General features: G+C 29.7%; 4 protein-coding genes across 4 annotated transcripts; 2 read left to right on the forward strand and 2 right to left on the reverse strand.

The window, feature by feature from the left end:
* LOC113558669 lies at positions 1–432 on the reverse strand. The gene has a single exon (XM_026964162.1). It carries the CDS (start codon positions 430–432, stop codon positions 1–3), a length of 432 nt encoding a protein of 143 aa, XP_026819963.1.
* Positions 433–6,107: 5,675 nt separating this feature from the next.
* LOC113557661 lies at positions 6,108–7,273 on the forward strand. Its single transcript, XM_026963225.1, has 3 exons — positions 6,108–6,204; positions 6,294–6,697; positions 6,779–7,273. The coding sequence occupies exons 1-3, from the start codon at positions 6,108–6,110 to the stop codon at positions 7,271–7,273; spliced, it is 996 nt and encodes a 331-aa protein (XP_026819026.1).
* A 1,501-nt stretch (positions 7,274–8,774) lies between these two features.
* Positions 8,775–16,542, reverse strand: LOC113557662 (NFX1-type zinc finger-containing protein 1-like). The gene is made up of 12 exons (XM_026963226.1): positions 13,731–16,542; positions 13,201–13,284; positions 12,838–13,109; positions 12,632–12,774; positions 10,661–10,929; positions 10,397–10,598; positions 10,107–10,254; positions 9,875–10,027; positions 9,536–9,800; positions 9,245–9,478; positions 8,877–8,953; positions 8,775–8,825 (listed from the first exon to the last, which is right to left on the reverse strand). The coding sequence occupies exons 1-12, from the start codon at positions 16,540–16,542 to the stop codon at positions 8,775–8,777; spliced, it is 4,710 nt and encodes a 1,569-aa protein (XP_026819027.1).
* A 2,876-nt stretch (positions 16,543–19,418) lies between these two features.
* On the forward strand, positions 19,419–20,024 carry LOC113557663. Its single transcript, XM_026963227.1, has one exon. It carries the CDS (start codon positions 19,419–19,421, stop codon positions 20,022–20,024), a length of 606 nt encoding a protein of 201 aa, XP_026819028.1.
* The last annotated feature ends 334 nt before the right edge of the window (positions 20,025–20,358 follow it).

Below are 20,358 nucleotides of genomic sequence, written 5' to 3' on the forward strand. Positions count from 1 at the left end.
TTAATTTTTATATCCTATGATAAAATAATAAATAATTATAATTATAGTAATAATTATAAATAATAATAAAATATTAATTTTGTTACTTACTTTTATACATCCTTTCAAAACGTGGACCAAACACTGACAAGTCTCAACAATTATTCTCCCAAGTGTTTGGGCTGCTATGGCAGTTTGGAATTTTAGCTCTTCGAATGAATCACCGCTTACAAGATATCTTAAAGTGGCCAACAATCTTTGTTCGGCCGATATTGGTGTCCTCATGATTGTAGTGTTTTTTTCTATTAAAGGTGTAACCATTTCTAGTAATTCTCCAAACGTATCAGCATCCATTCGAAGATAGTTTTTGTAGTCAACTATTGAACTTAGTTTATGTTCTGATACTAAACGGTCATGACCAAATTCTACCCTCTTCTTTAACCATTCCTTCATCCATATTCTCTGCTTTCTTTTTCGTTTTTCTTTTTTCTTTTCGGTCAAACAGGCAATAATTATCGCGGCGCAAGCAATTAGTGTGTCGGACATTATGTCTACGTAATATACAAAAACGTACTGAGGACTGAGGTTCACATAAACCGCTTGACCGTGTATGTACGTGTGTTTGCACAACCATGTTTTTGCGCAAACATAGTGGTTGCGCAAACTGTTTGATCGTGTATGGGGGCCTACGTTGTTCGATAGCTGCTATAGACGATCTGTTATGATGAACAATATTTGCTTCGTTTCTTATTTCTATTTGATTATGATGATTTTCAATTTCATTATGAATTTCTGTAAGGTTTACTTCCCTTGTCATAATTAAATTAAGAAGTGCACATATGGCCCGAGTTATTTTAGTAGCTTTCTCGGGGCCAACTAACATCTTATTTTCCAATACATTAAATCGTTTTACCATAATTCCAAATGCACACTCTACTATTCTTCTTGCACGGGATAAACGATAGTTATAAATACGTTTTTCATTTGTTAACTGTCTGCGAGGGAATGGCCTCATTAGGTTTGGTAAAAGTGGGTAAGCTTCGTCCCCAACAAATACAAAAGGGAAGTCTTCGTTTATATTCTGGTCAATTATTTTTGGTTCAGGCAAATTTAATTTATTATTAATTAATTTTTTACTAAATAAAGATTCTTTAAAAATACCACTGTCACTAGATCGACCATAATCACCAACGTCTATTACAACAAACTTTGCGTGAGCATTGACTACCGCTTGTAGTACAATTGAATGATAGCCCTTATAATTGTAATACTCCGATCCGGCACCTGGAGGACAAATAATAGAAATATGTTTACCATCAATTGCACCAACACAATTTGGAAAATTCCATATTTCATTAAAATCGTTTGATATTTATATCCAGTCTTCTTTTTTCGGTGATGGCAAATAAATAGGAGATAGTAATTTCCATATCGCCGAGCATACAGAATCAACAATTATTCCAATGGTTGTAGCTCCCAAACGAAAATGGAAGTGCAATCGTTGAAAACGTTCACCAGACGCTAAATAACTGTAACATTTATTACAACATAAATTCTTCTTCTTCGGTTTTTAATGGCCATTGAGGCCCATTACCGCAACACAAACTCGCTTCCATCTGTCTCTGTCTTGTGCTATTGTTTCTCCATCTCGTATTCCGATCTCTGCTAAGTTCTTCTCCACTTTGTCGATCCACCTTTGTTTCGGCCTGACAAGTGGTCTTTTCCCCTGGGGTTTCCATTTTAAATCTTCTTTCATAAGACCATTTGACCTCCATACATGACCGGCCCATGCCATTCTCCTATTTTTTAATACTGCTACTATGTCTGGCTCTTTATATAACTGTTGTATTTTTATATTGTTTCTTTTCTCATATTGTTGTGTCATGTTATTTATTTTTGGCCCAAATATTCTTCTTAATATTCTTCTTTCGAGTATTGCTAATTTGTCTCCGTCTCCTTTAGTCGTTGGCCATGTTTCACACGCATATAGAAGGACTGGTCTGATAATTACCTTGTATATTGTAATTTTTGATTTGAGTAATACCTGTTTTGATTTTAGTATACTCGTTACTCCGTAATAGCATTTATTTGCTGCAGTTAGTCTTATTTTAATTTCATCGTGATTATTATTTTTGCTATTTATTGTAACACCCAGGTATTTAAAATTTTGTACTCTTTCAAATTTATAATTCTCAACTTCTAAATTTTCCTCGTGATTTTCTCGCCTAGATATTACCATATATTTGGTTTTTCCTTCGTTTATTTGTAATCCAATGTCTTTGCTGTTTATTATTAGTTCTTTGGTTCCTGCTTTGACTTCTTGACTGTCTGATCCCAATATGATAATATCATCTGCGTACGCTAGTACTCCGCATTGTCTTCTATTCTCTTCCAAGTTTACCCCACCATATTTTTTCTGAGTTTTTCTAACTACCATTTCTAAAGCTATATTAAAGAGTATTGGGGATAGGGCATCTCCCTGTCGAAGTCCAGTCTTAACTTCAAATTCATCTGATATATGCTGATTGAATCTAACTTTATACCTGGTTTTATTCATACATAATTTGGTCATTTTCACTATCTTTACTGGTATCCCAAAGGTTATAAGTGTGTCCCATAGTACTTCTCTATTAATTGAATCATAAGCCTGTTTATAGTCAATAAATAGTAGATGTAGATCATTGTCGAATTCATAATGTTTCTCAACTAGTTGTTTAACACTGAAAATGTGATCTATGGTGGACTTACCACTCATAAAACCACATTGGTAGTCCCCAATGATATCTTTTATGTAAGGTTTTATTCTGTTTAGTATGAGACCTGAAAATACTTTGTACATTGTATTTAGCAACGATATTCCTCGGTAATTTTGGTATCTTGATCTGTCTCCCTTTTTATAAATTGGACATATTATTGCTAGTTGCCATTCTTTTGGTATTTCTTCTTTATGCCATACACCTCTGATTAATTTCCCTACTTCTCTTATTAGTTCCTCACCACCATACTTTAAGAGTTCTGAAGCTAAGCCGCTTCACCTGGCGATTTATTGTTTTTAAGTGTGTTTATGATCATTCTAACTTCGTCGTCCGTTGGTTCTACGTCTTCAGGTTCTGCTGTATAGTACTCAATTTGCGTATGGTCTTGGTACGTTTGTGGGTTGAGTAGTTCCTCGAACACTTTCCCAAACTGTTTTGCAATTTCTTCTCCTTCTGTTACAAATTCTCCATTTTCTTCTTTCATTATTTCTGTTCTGGGGTTATACCCCGTTTTTAATTCTTTTGTTTGTTTGAAGAAGAGTTTCGGGTTCGTCCTGTTGTCTTCAATCTGTTTTATTCTTTCCTTTTCCCATAATCGTTTTTCCCTTCTTATTATACGTTTAGCTTCTCTAAGCTTCTGGGCAAAATTGTTATTGTTTTCTGTGTTTGGGTTTGTAAGCATCAATGATCTCGCCTTATCCCTTTCTTCAATTGCGCTTTGACACTTATCGTTAAACCATTTATGCTTTTGTACTTTTTTTCTTTTTTCATAGGTGTTCCAAAGCAGTTGTTTTTATTATTCCCTCTAATTTTTTCCAACGGGTTTCAATATTTTCTGCCTCTATTCCGTCCTTTAGTTTATTTTTGTATTCTTTTAACATTTCAGAGTTTTTTATGTTATCTATATCAACTTTTTCTTCTATTATTAATCTTTTTCTCCATTTACGAGGTAGTTTAATTTGTATTTTAGCTTTAACCAAGAAGTGATCTGACTGAGCAGACACTCCACGATGGCTCCTAACATCTTCTATAATATTGTTTATCTTCATATCTGTCATGATATGATCAATTTGGTTTTTGGTACTACCTCCGGGTGAGACCCATGTTTCTTTATGGATGTTTTTGTGTGGGAAACACGTGCTACTTATCCTTAGTCCTTTAGAGATTGCAAAGTTAATTAGTCGGTTTCCATTTTTATTAGAATTAGTATGGAGGCTTTCTTTACCTATTGTTGGTCTATACATTTCTTCTTTTCCTATTTTAGCATTGAAATCTCCAAGGATAATCAACATAAATTTATAACATAAATTATGAGGAATAAATTAAAATAAAATAATAATGGATCATTTTTTACACAAATACAAAACTCTAGAAAAGTGACACACTTGTGCATACTCAACAATATTGTTTTATTTTTATATACATTTAATTCATAGAAAAATTCGTTTTTTGACATAATTTTTTTTAAATTAAATCCATTACATTTTTTAGTCATTTTGAATTAATATAAAACATTTTTTCTAATTTTTAAACTTACCCATATTGTGTAACTTTTTTATTCATTAAGTACATATTAATGTATAATAAATAAAACATACTATAAGGTCTTCAACTTTCTTTTTCTTTATAGTTTCAGAATATAAAACCAAATGGACAACTTTACGTAATTCGTTTTCTAGACAATTACGTGAGGAAAAAAAATTTACATCTGGCTCCGGTGCAACGAAAAAAAGGAAATGGTATTTATACGATAACATGGCGTTTTTAAAAGATTATATGTTGCAACATAAAACTATGACAAGCAACCTTACTGCGGATGATTTGGATGAAATAACCTATAGAAATGTTGAAGAATCTGATGTAACACTTCAGTTGAACCCAGATGTAAATGTGGATGAAGAAATAGATAGTGAACAAAGTTCAAGTTCACACGAGTTTAAGAAACCAAAAAAAATTAAAAAAGTTCTGACAAGCGAGATGATTGCAGAACCAATGATCAGCTATTTAAAATCAAAAACTACTCCAAAAGTCAATCCAATTGAAGATCCACCAGAACTATTATTTTTAAAAAGCTCAATAACAAAAACCAGCGTAGATTTAAAAACACTGTTTTAAGTACATTGAATCAACTACTTGATGAACAAGAAACTTCATCTTCTGCAACATCGATATATACAAGTAACTTTGTCGACATTATATTCAAACATTGTACAGCCAAATCAACAGCATACTATTCAGCCCCAACTATTAAATCAAAACACACCTCAAACTACACAGTTTCTCTTTTCTCAGAGTCCAGAATTATTGTCTTCTTCAGAAAGTTCAAACTCATATCAAGAACTCATATAAATAATTTTTAAGTGATATATATGATAATTTAAAAATAAATAAGTTAAATGTATTTCATAAATAATTATATAAAATTATAATTTAGATTATTACATTAAAATAAAGGTGTAATAGGTACCCATAATACTAGTCTACAAAAAAATTATTTTTCCTCTAAAACTTGAATTCGATACTAATTAAATTAAATTCTACTTACCATAAAGTGACTAATAGTTGTTCATCCGGTTTGATACTCTTTCTGAAGTTAGTATCAGCTTTTTGAATTTTTTCAAAAATTATATTCAAAATGTAATCAAATGTTTCAGGACTTACTCTCGTAAAATTTTTAAATTTTAAATCATTACGTAATTCACGTAAAAACATTTGATTAAATTATTTGTTGTACGTTTTTTATTTAAAGGATGAACCCACATTCTTTTTTGTTTTTCATCCTCTTCGATATTTTACAACAAAGACCACAAAATAGGAACAATAACTTCTACTTCGTCGGAAGACATGTTGGTGACTGAAATACTGAACTACAATTTTACGACTAACAATGACTTACACAGTTTTGCTCTTTTGGTGTACGACCGACCAAAACAAATTGTTTTTAGTTGACTTAAGACAAAAATTACTAGCGATGACTAAAACAGCTTTGCTCTTTTGGTGTGCGGCCGGCCTTATATTACAATAAATACCTGATGATATATCCAGTGGCGTATTTTATATTATTTTTTTGACATTTTTGAATTATTCATCAATTTTATGGCTTAAATTTTTAGCACTTCATGATATCTTCTAGTGATATTTTTGTAAAATGTAAATGATGGGTTTCTCCCATCATTTCACAACTGTTCTTATCTGAATTATTAGGTAATTTAGATACGATCAAACGATTCATATCAAATAGACCAGTGCAACTATTATTGTTTTGTATTTGCTTTACAGTCGTATTTTACGAATTCACGAGTGTTATTAAACAATAGTTAAGTTACATTAAATAACTTCATAATTGAGATACCTTGTAGTTTAAAAAAAAATATGAATAATTCAGAAAAAGTTGATATGCTTTTTGTTTACTGGGAATGTGAAAAAAATTCACGTCAGGCTGCGCGTGCTTATGTTGAACGTTATCCAAGTATGTATTTATTATTAATTAGTACTTTTAATGATTTTTTATGTTCGTGGTGAAAATAATAAAACAATTTTTCGTTTTTCTAAATTCAGATAGGGAACACCCGTCACATAGTTATTTTCATAAGTTAGAAAGGAATTTAAGAAATACTGGTTCTTTTTCTAATACAAGAGTTATTGCCAACCAACAACCTAGACAAGTTAATGCATTAGGGGAAGATATTGAGCTTCAAGTGTTGGCATACGTAAGAGCAAATCCTAGAGTTAGTACGCGTCATGTTGGCTTTGAAATAGGTATTTCTCATAATGCCGTTCATAAAATTTTAAAAAAACATAAATTTCATCCATACAGACCTGATTTAGTGCAACACTTACGCCAAGGTGATGCTGAGCGTAGGATTATGTTTATTTCTTGGTTGGTAACTCAATTAGAAGACAATCCTATTATTTTAAATTACATATTATGGACAGATGAATCCAAATTCACCAACAACGGAGTAATAAATAAACAAAATAATCGTTATTGGGACACTCAAAATCCCCATTGGGTTTTTGAAACAAATAATCAATATGTCTAGGGAACAAATGTTTGGTGTGGCTTGATTGGAGGTAAATTGTTGGGACCTTATTTCTACGACGGAACATTAAATGGAAGACGGTACTTAGAATTTCTAATTAATGAGCTACCGATCATGCTAGACGACATTCCTCTTGCAACAAGGAACAATTTGATTTTGCAACAAGATGGAGCCCCAGCACATAATGCGATCGTCGTGAAGAATTATTTAAATGAACATTTTGAAAATCGTTGGATAGGAACTAATGGTATAATAAAATGGCCACCTCGATCCCCAGATCTTACACCACTATATTACTTTTTGTGGGGACATCTAAAAACTGTCGTCTATGCAAACCCACCTACTAATCTTATTGATTTGAAACAAAAAATAATTGTGGCGTGTAACCAACTTACTGAAGGGCAAATTTCATCTGCAACAAATAAAGAATTTCTACGGAGGACAGAAGCATGTTTAAATTATAATGGAGAGCAGTTTGAACAATTCATAAGATAATGAATAAATGTAATTTTGAACTAAAAAAAATAAAATTTATTAACATTGTATTTTTTTTTTTTTTTAAATCGCCTAAGAAGACGAACTTAAAAAAATTAGTTGCTATAGGGGGAAGAGGATCCTTCCAAAAGTAGGTACTAAAAATATCACTAGAAGATATCATGACGTGCTAAAAATTTAAGCCATAAAATTGATGAATAATTCAAAAATGTCAAAAAAATAATATCAATCAATAAAATATCCATAACTCGGCTATTTTTTAACATAGGAAGTTGGTTTTACCATTAAAATTCATAAAAAAATAAAAGTAAAAATAGTTAGCCAAAAAATAGTGGGGTTGCCATTTAAAAAAAAAAAGTTGTTATGCGCATGCGCGAAATGAAATAGCATAAAAATTGTTTAATTACCTTAATAAGTTATAACAAACTTTATTAAGCACCACAAACAAACAGAATTCAAGTATAATTAATATTTGTAAAGTTATAGAGTGTTTCCAACAACCGATTACACACTGTATATATAGATATTTATATGTAATATAACATTATAGTATACGATAAAACATAACGAATGATAAAACTGAATTAAATTAAACTAAAAATAAATTTGTACTTAAAAATGTTGTAGTGCGGATAATTGATGGGTCGGATAATTGACGTGCGGATAATCGACGCTCCACTGTAATAAGTGTTTTATGATAAAAGAATCACCCTGTATATATTGTGTACGTACAATTAAATCGTCGAAGGACCACTCGGCTGGTAAAAACCGAGAATTATTGAGCATTAATAAAAATATAAAATAGACGCCTGAGATTGATCGGGGTAGTCCATTTACTGACATGCCAGGCACCATAGACAACCTAACACACAATGACATAAATTTATCAGGAATGGGTTATTATTGATGGAACGAAAGAATGGAGATTTATACACGGGATTAAGGTGATACAGGCTAGTTATAAGGACGGGGTGCCCTGTGGTCAGCCTGGTCTGGTGCAATGGCTACAGGGAACAATTATAATAATAGGACGGATTTAAAATATACTTAAAATTAAGGCAGTTGAAGGTCCGATCAGGTGAGGAACTCAACTTGACGACCTAGGCGACCACGCAACACAAAGCATTCTGGGTTGCTAGTGAATTTACTTGAATATTCTGGCACCTGTCCCAATATCGGGAAAACAATCGAGTCTCACGGTGATTTGATAATCAACAGTTTGGAGACGAAGACAGCAGGAACTGATAAATAAGTGGATCGATCATATGTATTCATATGATTTACTGACGACGAGATTCGGCACTCGGTGTGGCGAAAGGTTGTCGTCAACGACGACGATTGACAAAAAGTCATAGACTCAGGAGTTGTTGGAAATAATTGCAACACTGATTCTAAATTGACGTAATCTCAAAAGAACTATATTTTGAACCAACGACAGAGCACGCGTGGAAACACGAGCTAATCTAGATAAGTATCCGCACCATCCAAGCCTCCCAGTCCATCACTCTTCAGCTAATAACACTCGGCCCCCTGGTACGTAACAAATAAAACCCTACACAATGATTTAAAAATTACAACAGTTGACCAATTAGCCAAATCATACTATAAAAGATTTCATTCTAAGCTGCAACACCATCTCACTCAATCCTTTAGTGTCCCACTTATCATCAGGTACTCTTCCTAATTATAACGCCTCAAAAGGAACTGGGGTCGTAACCAATTAAATTAATATAAATTTTAAAAAAATTACCAGAGGGTAATAAAATAAAAAAATAGTAAAAAGTAGGTATGTAACTAAAACAACGTGGTAATATTGCATGCATTTTCTTTCACAATAATTATATTATAATCTTCAAAAGTCATAGCAATATGATTTTAAATAAAAAACAATCATTTTATGTAACATCGCATATTGTAATATGTTTAATTAAACATAGATTTTTACAATACCAAAATAATAAAATAAATCACCTTTATCTTTGTCACAACATAAGACCCAAACTTTATCATGATCACAAGCTAGTTTGCTTATTTTTTGTAATACAATATCCTCACATTCTTCAGATATACATTCTTTTGCACATGGATTCTTACATAAATGTCCACAAATTAAAATTGTATCACATTGCTTAGTACAATGCTTACGTTCTGGTATTGTTTCACAATTAATTGTTACTGAGTGTCCACATTCTGGTATTACTTTTTCTACCTAAAAAAATCAATAAAATAAATAAAACAGAGTCATAGAAGAGAACATTGAACTTACCAATTTTTCACAAGGTTTACACGGTTCATAACATTTAGCTAGGCATTTATGATCACATTTTAAAGGACGAATACATGGAAGATTACATTTAATCTCATTAGATTTTAATCCACAAGGAACATCATTTTTTATGTGTCCACAAGGCAGAGTTTTCTTAACTTTAACAGTACATGATGCACAATTTTCATAACACATCTTTTGACATTTGTGATTAAAGGAGCATTTTTTGTTAATATTTTCACAAGGTTTTAAGCAATTATACTGTGGATGAGTTTTAAAATAATATAATTAATACTAGATATTACAATATCAAACACCTTTATAAACAACACTACCTTCTCGTGGTCTGGATCATCATTTTTGTGGCAATTTCGCTCACAAGCATGACCACAATCTAAACGAATATAACATTTAACTGAACAATTTGGATTTTTGTCATGACATTTTTTTATAACTTTATGACCACATTCTTCTAGGATAGATTCCATCTAAATTTTAATTTTAAGAACAATTTTTAATTAAATTAATAAATTAGAAATATTAGAATTGTAATAGTAAAACTACAACCATTTCTTCACACGGATAAGTATCAATATCAATAAAGCATGGTAATTCTGTTTGGTGACCACATGGTAAATCTTTGGCCATAAGTATAGTGCACTGTCCACAATCCATAAAACATGTTTTTGTACAAGGATGATTATAATCGCAGAATCTATGATACACGTCATATATTAAAAGTTAATTAACAAAAAGTCAATAACCAAAGTTGTTGTGGCTTATTAATATAAAAAAAAAGAAAAAGTTAATTAAAGATCTTTTTTAAAAATTATAAATAAAATCTTTGAACATTTTACTTGTTACATGGCTCCCTGCATTTAATTTCCAAATGGTCACGATCATAAGAATGACATACACTTGCACAATAATGGACACATAATAATAATGATCTACACAACATGTTACAACCACCTTCCATAATTATATTGAAATCTTCACTCTTTGAAACTTTTGTCGTAATACCATAATGTACTGTACATGCCAAAGTCAATTCATCGCCTTAAAATATTACGTAGAAAAATTAAAATATACTCTTAAAAACTAAACAAAAATATAGTTACCATATGAATCCTGATTTACTAATGTTTCTTTTATTTGTTTCCATAAATTACCAGAATTGTATAAATTGTCCATGTTACCCATTATGTAAAGTCCATATTTAGCTCTCGACAAAGCAACACATATTCTGTTTTCAGTTTTCAAAAATCCAACACTCCCCTGTTCATTACTTCTAACTAGTGATAGCAGTATAATATCGTTTTCCTCGCCCTGATAGTTATCGACAACCGTTATTTTCATGCCCTCTAATATTGAATGTTTTTTTCGTAACTTAAAAAGTATATATATAAATGTTTATTTATTTAAATAAAACATAAAATAATGATATTTATGTATTAAATTATTTAAAATAAATATTAATAACGATAATCTTCTTCTTGTACTGCGACTTACACATCGAATTGTACGTTATCCTACATCTCCATAGGGCTAATCTAACCTCTAGTATACATATTAGCTATTTCAGTGTCACTCTCTATTTCATTTCTTATTTGATATTCTTCTTCAATCATTTCATCAACTATACTTAATGTTTGTGAATTATCTTATTATGTTGAAAGATGTAAAATAATAACAACAATAATATTTTATAAGTTTTGGATTTGCAACACATATACCTACTTTGTTTATTATAACCAAGTGACTTACGATATTTATATCTAGTTCTATCTAATTAAGGAGTAGTTGGTTAGCTATTTCCACTAAACGAACCTGAATTGAGAACCAGGCTTTTGAACTAATACAAACAAAGTTTTTTAGTTATATTTTACAAGTCATAGAAACTTATGACCTGCGTTCATACATTAACACAATTGAAACGATATAACAACGTATAATATTATAAAGTAAATTATAGTGGTCTTTAATGATCCACCGAACACGTAAGCTTTAAAATTGATTCGCGATAAGTCTTCTGTTAGTCTAGCAATTTTAACTTTTTTACAAAGCTTACATGGGTCGTGAAAAATGTAGGCCTAAAAAAGTGGGCCGCAAGTCCAAAAAGGTTAAAGACCACACTATCATCTGAATAACCCTGTTCTTAAGGATAGTATATCGGAGATCACGAGAGTAGCAGAGTACGAGTTAAAACAATTGAAATATTATGATTTATCTATAAGGTAAGTTATTATATTTATAGTAAATCAAATTAATTATATTAATTAAAAATAAAGAGATGACTGTTGACATGTTGGCTGGTTGGCCATGCCAATCTATATATATATGTATTATATAAAGAGAAGTTATTTTTGGATGTTATTAGGGGTAACTTTGGATCTACTAAACCGATTTTGAAAATTCTTTTACCTATTTTCCCTCATTTTATCCACTGTTATGTACCTAACTTCTACACTACCCCCTTAAGGTATTTGTATCTTATACTACATTCCCTAGTTACTGTACACATCCATCTAAGCATTTTCATCTCTACTGCGCTTATCCTCTATTCTGTCTCTTTATTCATTGCCAAAATTCTATCCAGACATAGCTAGTTTCACAAATCTTAAAATATCTATCATTTAATCTTATCGGTACTTATGTGCCACGTTATACCGGTTGAGAAACACTGCTCTTGTCACTCAAAATACCAAATGCTTCTATCCACTTTATTAATTTATATTAAATTATATTTTTGATATACTTCAAAAAAAATGGTTTTTTATACTACTAATTCTAAGTACTTGAAAAGTTTCAATCTCACTACAATAATTACATATTATTGCCGCTGTTTACACTGACTAACTAGCTCTTTACCTTCAAGCAATACTGTCCACTCTTCTTATCTTTAATTTAATTATTTTAGGGTTTCTTCAATTAAAACTACATCATTAGCAAACATGTACACAGCGATATTAAAAAATAAAAATAAAATTATAAATTAAGCCTTTAATATAATTTGTATTATTTTGTATTTATATAAGACAAATAAAAATAAATTGTATTCCAGATTAAAAAAAAAACTATGTAAACTTAATGAATGAATTAAAAATAATTGACCACTGTAAGTTGTTAATATTGTCACTTGATCAGTTGTATACCCTTGTAAAATTAAATGTCTGGCAAACATAATTAAAAATTTAGCTTCATGATCATTACTTTTGCTTGAAATTTCTTCAACCTAAATGTTATAATATTGAATTAACCAAATTATACTGTAATGTATTACCAACACATAACGTACCTCTTTTTCATACACATTATGGTTTAGGAAAAACATATTTTTAGTTACACCACGAATGTTTTCTCTATTGTTAACAGAAATATGACTTTTCAATTCATTGTAGATTGATGGAGTTATAAGGGATACTATTTCAGGGCGCATTCTGTGTTGTTCACCCAACGTATAACATGGTACTTCATTATTGACCATACGTTCAAACAGTGAAATATCGAAATTAAAATTTTTAGCCAATTTGTAAACTGCATTGCTAGGACGTAATTGTTTATGGTCACCTATTAAAGGTAAAATAATTAACTGTTACCATAATTTTCATTATTTTTTTCATTATGTTAGGTTATTATAGTTTTATATTTATATAAATACCTATCAATATTAGATGTTGACAATGTCTTGTTAATGAAGAAACTATATGTGCCTCCAAAACTTCAGCAGCTTCTTCAACAACAACTAAAAAATGAAATTGACTAATCAATTTATAAAAATAAATATTTATTTGATATTGATCTTAAGAGAATGCATTATCCGCATGTGTTGTCTTGGTCGTACACACGTACAACATATCAAATTTTCGTTCACTAGATAGTTTCAATATTGTACTGTTAGTTTTGATATAGAATGAACTTATCTATTATAAAATTTAAAGATGAGATTATTATCTAGGACCACACGTAGCATTTTTTAATATTATTCTTAAGTAAGTTATCATTTTTTTTTGAAACTCCACAATTTAAAATTATCATAATTTACTTAAAAATTTTATAATAGTTCAGTTCACTCAAATATTATGACTAACAGTACAATACTAAAACTGGTGAACGAAAAAATGCCATGTTGTATGCGTGTAAAACAGAGATAACACATACGGGTACTAGATATATCCTTTTAATACATACCTATTGGTGACTCTAGGCCTTCTAGCATTATTCTATGTTTAGCTGCACCAGTAGTAGTTAATGCTATTACATGCATCTTATTTAATAGCTCTATATTTTCCAATTCTCTTAATTCAGAGTATTGCTTAAATATTTGAGTATACTTTTCTTCATAATTCATTATTTTTGGATTAATCATCTCTTTTGTTTCCCGTACCCAAAAATAATATAAAGACCATCTTTCACTCATACTTAATAAATTTAAATCTTTAATTGATTTTGGTAGTTCAGTATAAACATCAACCAAATTCAACATATTTTCAAAATAATTGTGCAACTTTTCCATCATATCAAAATTAAATTTGGCTTCTTCAAATTCATTGTAATAATTTATATCCAAGTTTGATAGATTCTCCAATCGAATATTCTCCTCAAGAAGTTCCAAACAAGAATACTTTATGTTATCTAAAGTCATACTATAAATAACAACATCTTTATAATTTTGTGTTAGATCTGAAGTATTTGATTCATATTGTTCATCTCCATCATCACTTTCATCTATTTCTTTTTCAATTTTCAACAATTTTTCGGAATGATAAATTTTATTGATCAAATCCTGGTTAGTTTTAGTTATAAACCCAATTGGGTCGACATCAAAGTATTTAGAATCATGAAATAACCAAGAGAGAAGATTTAAAGAAGTTTTAAAAAAACCATGATATTTTTTAGGCATACCATTTTTCAGTAACGATAGTTCTAATATTCCAGCATTGTATGATACAACTTCGCTAACTGTCTTGAAATAGTTTATGCTATTCATAATTGTTTTGACTTGTTCTTGAACATTTCTTAAACCTCTATTAGTAGTTATGGATCTTTTGTACATGCGAGTTATATTCCTTAAACTGTATTCTTCTATTATTTTGGACTTAGATTGGCCACCAATTCTTATAACTTTGTTTGTGAAACTCAAAATACCTTCCATGAATTGATCCAATGCATGATTGGTGTAACACACTACTAAAATTGGTTTAGAGAGACATTGGTTGTAATATAAATTATTTATAATAGTTTTCATAATTTTCAATCCAATGAATGTTTTTCCAGTACCAGGTGGCCCTTGAATAACTGTAAATTCTTGAGTTAGTGCTGCTTTAAATGCTCTATATTGCGTATCATCAAGTTTTAGCTGTTCTTTAGTGGGCCATTCAAATGTATTTAGTAGATGGACTTTTTCTAAATCATCAATTGAATAGATTGGTTCAGGTAATGTGTCTATGTAATATGGATAATTTATTATTTTACAAGACGATATTATATATTTTTCCATTGGGAAATTATGTCTATTTATATTTTTAAGAGCTTCCATTGAGCATTTATATGGTTCAAAATATACCTCACTCTCTATCATGGTAAGAGATATATTAAATAATGGTTTTGCATCTTCTAATAACTCAACAACCAACTTCCCTTGTTTCAAAAGTTCAATCTTTCGATTTAAAACAATACCCAAAAAAAATGTCTTAAAATTATCAACAGAAAATAGCAATAAAGAACCATACATGAAACGTTTAGTCATTTCCCAGTTAATTTTTAATTTTTTTTTTATATCAAAATTTATTAAATAACCATATTTATCACAAACAAATTCACCTTTTTTTTGAAATTTAACATCACAATAAATACGAATATTATTTATTTTTTTTCTACGTTGAGGTTGGCGTTGATCATTTATTGATTCCTTATAAAACTGCATTCCTTCTCGTAATGGAGCAATAAAATCTTCACGTAAAAGACGAAATTGAACGTCTAAATAATGTTCTACATTTTGATATGCTCCTTTTAAGATATTAGGTCGTAAAAATGGTTCACCATATTCAAGATCATTCGCATTTGGATATACTGTGAGTTCCCTAAAATTTTCAGGAGGAGGAATGATTTGAGCTATATTATTAATCATAAATTTTTCTTTTAATTTTAATTCATCTGTTACTTTGATTTCATTCAGTTTTTGTAGAAGCTCATTCATTCCAGCGATTGTAGTTTCATTTATTTTGATATGATTACAATAAGTTTTAATACCAGTTAAAGCAATATTACTACTAACTATTATTTCCTTTAATTTTTCTTCCGCTGTTTTCGGAAACAATAAAGTTATAGATTGAAAAACTACTAAACAATCTTCAAAAAATGTATTCATATGGTTGCATCGATTTTGATTTTTTTCCGTAGGTGTACTCAATATATAGGTTTTTATATGACTAAAAAATTGATTACATGTTAATTCTGTAAGTAAAAAAAATTTACTTTGCATTAATTCTGAAAAACAAACCTTAGCTGAAACTTTCATAAGCAAAAATATCCAATCTGGTTCTTTATTTTGTTTAAATAAGTCGACGAATCCATTAGTTTTGTTGGACATCACAAATATAATTTCAGGCACTTCCTTATCACATAATTCTTTAAGGCGTTTAAATCCAAAAGTATACTTATATTTTTTTTCATTAGCATTATTATACAAATCTTGTTTTTGCTCAAAGTTCCATTGTTCTTGTCGTTTTTCTAGATTAAATTTTGATGTCCACTGTAATTTTCTAATTTCAAAATTTAGGGTTTTTCTCCAATATTCTTGCCTATTATCCAAATTTGGTTTATTTTTATTTTGTTCTTCATTTTTACTAGAACCACTTGGATGTGACTGTCCATTCTGCTGTTTGAGCGGCTTAACATTAAATTGAACATTTTCGGAATTAACAGATGAATTTGTTCTGGATCTTCTAGAATGATAATTTTGAACTAGATCATTCTTGTCTGTATGTTTTTTATTGGACATGATATTTCTCTAATTTATGACTAGTTATATATTTATGTTTGTATCCTGTAACAATATTAAATATTTACTATAGTAAATTTAGGCTTTTACTGTAACTCAAACATTAAACACTGAACTGTAATTTTTCAAAAAGGTGAACAAATTGAAATTTTGTTTATTTTATAATTTTAAGTTTAAGTTATAAACTAGTTTAATTAATAATTCAACATTTATCGTCTTACCTATTAGTAAAAATATAAACTATTAAATATATTTTTTATTTAAAAAAGTAATTTGTTATTACTTTAAAAGAAAACAAATTTTGAATTTTGAATTAATTAAATCTATATTACATGAATTGTTTTTATGCATTAAATATATAATTTAATATATTCATGTATAAATATAAAACTTGAAGTTCTACGACTAAACATGCAATTTTTTATACAACAATTAAGTTAAAACACACCTATAATCTACGCTTGCTCTACTGGTACTTTTTTAGAAAAAAAATTAAAGTTTTTTCCCGAAGAATTACAAAAGTTACTGTAAAAACAACTAATTTTACCTAATTTTTATAATTTGCGCCATCCTTATATTTTTATCTACAAAAATATAGAAGCAATTCTGGTTCAAGAATACTAATAAAATGTCATAGTGTAGATATATACTGGTAACCTATAGTTAATATTTGAGGTGTAATGGCTTCTATACCTTTAAATTATTTGTATTAGGCGGGTATCCTAATCTGGGGCGAGACCCGTTTCCACCTACTTAAGCCATTTTAGAGCTCTTGTTAACGTCCGTTTTTTTACCGGATACCGGTCCGTTGTAAAACGGATGGTTTTGTTGACGAAACGTTAAAATAACGGATATACTTCCGTTGCCTGTAATATTTTATCGATTATCTGTAATTAAATTTAGTCAGTTCTAAACAAGAAGCGGCTGAGTATAGAGTCTAGACAAATGTTTACTAGAAAGAAAAAGGTTATAATAGCGTACTATTTGTACAAAAAAATGCAGCAGAAAGAAAAAAGAAAGAAAAAAATGTGGGTACATCCTATTTTATTGGAAAGAAAAAGATATGGTATTTTCTACACTCTTTTTGAAGATTTAAAGAAAGACGAAACAAAGTTTTTTAATTTCTTTCGAATGAGTCAAGTAACATTTCAAAAATTATTAACATTAGTACAAGATAAATTAAGGCATGATGATACTAATATGCGTGAATCTATTACACCTACTGAACGATTGGCTGTAACCTTAAGGTATGTATGAATAATATAATTTTAAAAATATAAAAATTATTATTATATTTTAATAATATAAAAATATAATATCGTCCCCATTTAGGCAAAACACACCAAGCCCAAAAACATGATTTTTGAGAATCAGCTTTCCCAATTTCAAACTTTAAATATAGCTATATAGCTGTATGCCAAATGTAACCAAATTTGTTTTTTGCTAGTTAAAATTGATTTTTCTTTAAGCAAGCTAAGTAGTTATTCATTTTTATTATGGTTAAAATACAAATTACTAAGTTAGATTTTGACTTTTGCATAGTATATATGGACTTGGTGAGTTTTGCAGGTATTTAATTGTTGATCTAGCACACTATAAATTTATCAAAATTAATTCATTTGCACACAAATAGTTATATTATAATATTATTGATTATTTTATTATAATTAAAAACATATATATTTTTTAACAAATATTATTTATTCTTAATTATTATAAACAATGAATGAATTAATTAATTAATGATTCGTAAAAAACTGGTGATTTTGAAAAATCGAAATCGTAATCGGAAACGGCTGATTGACTTTCGGCTGTGTCTAGACTGTCGATTGATTTTGGCGAAGGTTCAGCAGTCGAAGAAAAGCTCCTTTTACCATTCGTTGTCATATATTGATGAACTTTGTTTGATTCATTTGCATTATAATTACGATATATGCCACGTGGATCTTCATTAATGTTCGGTGCAACATGAGATGGATGTGATAAATGAAATTGCGCGGGTTGACTTAGATTTTGATAATAATTTCTTGGTACATCATGCTGTAAATATGGCGTCTGAGTTCTTTGAGTTATGTTTCTCATGGCTTTTATGACCTCATACTGAAACTCAACTATATCAGCATCATTAAATTTTTCAATGGTCGGGGCAATTCCGCTAAAAAAAGACATAATTCTACTTTGATCATCTTTTTCTACAGATTCGACTAATCTCGTTATTCTTTTTTCCAACTGATCTTTTTCTGTTACTTGTTTCTTCATTTTCTTTTTTTGAACTGGACTTTCAGATACAATTTGATTTTCTTCGACATCTTCAGCAAGAGGCATATTTGTTTCTGTCGGTCTATGACCTACAATTTTATTTAAAAACTGCATTTGCTCATAAAATTTGTATTTTTGAACAGGTTTTGCTGCTGAACCTGACTTTTACTCTTTAATTTTTTTATCACATCTCATCCAATTATCTCTTGCATTATTCCATTTTTTTATAACATTTTTTCCTAAAATTAAAAACAAATAAAAATTATAAAATTAAAATTAAATTAATATTTATATTATAAACTTAAAAATATTATTTTTACAGGTACTTGGCATCAGGAAGTACATTTACAGATCTTCAATACACATTTAGAATCGGAATAAAAACAATAAGCTATATTGTTCAAGAAGTATGTACAACAATATGGACTGAATTGTGTAATATATATATGAAAATTCCATCCAAGGACGACTGGTTAATGATAGCTAATAATTTTGAAAGCGCTGCAAATTTTCCTCTATGCTTAGGAGCCATAGACGGTAAGCATATTAGAGTCATAAAACCCGAACAAAGTGGGTCAATGTTTTTAAACTACAAACACTACTTTTCCATCGTACTAATGGCCGTGACAGACACTAACTATAATTATATTTTTATCGATGTTGGTGCATACGGAAAAGAATGCGATTCAGCGGTATTCAAACAAACACAATTTTGGAAAAACTTATTAAATGATAGATTGAACATACCATCATCTACAAATAAACTAGGAACTGATTGTGATCTACCTTACGTATTCGTTGCTGACGAAGCATTTGCCCTACATGAACATGTACTTCGACCGTTTGGTGGTCATCAACTCGATGAATTAAAAAGTACATTCAACTACCGTTTGACAAGAGCAAGACGGTATGTTGAATGTACATTTGGAATAATGGCGAATAAATGGCGAATTTTACATCGACCATTAAATGTATCTACGGATTTAGCAGTTGATATAGTAAAGACTTGTTGTTTGTTGCAAAATTTTATTCACAAAGAAGAGGGAATTATTAATAGTATATCTAGCGATTCAACTACTGAAAATCTAAACTCCGATCTACGCCAATTACCTCGTTCAAATTCGGTAAGAGGTAGCTTAACATCAAATATGATTAGAAATAAATTTGCTGAGTACTTTGTGTCACCAGAAGGGAGATTATCGTGGCAGAATCAGTATATTTAACGAAAATAGGGAAAAAATAATATGTGTTTAATAAATAATAAATAATAATGAATAAATAATTAATGTAAACTTACCAAATTCGTTTTTTTCTTTATCAGATAATGTATCAAAACTTGGATGTATCATTTTGCAGATGTCCATCCATGCCGTAAAATTAAGCTGTTTAATTTTGTAACTTTCTGAAGTTTTATCCCAAAGCACAGGTCTATTTTCAACCAGGGAAATCAGCATTTCAATATCGATATTCATTTTTAGATTTTAAGTTTGTTTTAATTTGAAAATTGAAAGAAAAACGGAGTGAATACCGACGTTGTCAACACACTCGTATAGACTG

This window comes from Rhopalosiphum maidis, chromosome 3 (assembly GCF_003676215.2).
Source record: "Rhopalosiphum maidis isolate BTI-1 chromosome 3, ASM367621v3, whole genome shotgun sequence".
Taxonomy (NCBI): Eukaryota; Metazoa; Arthropoda; class Insecta; order Hemiptera; family Aphididae; genus Rhopalosiphum; species Rhopalosiphum maidis.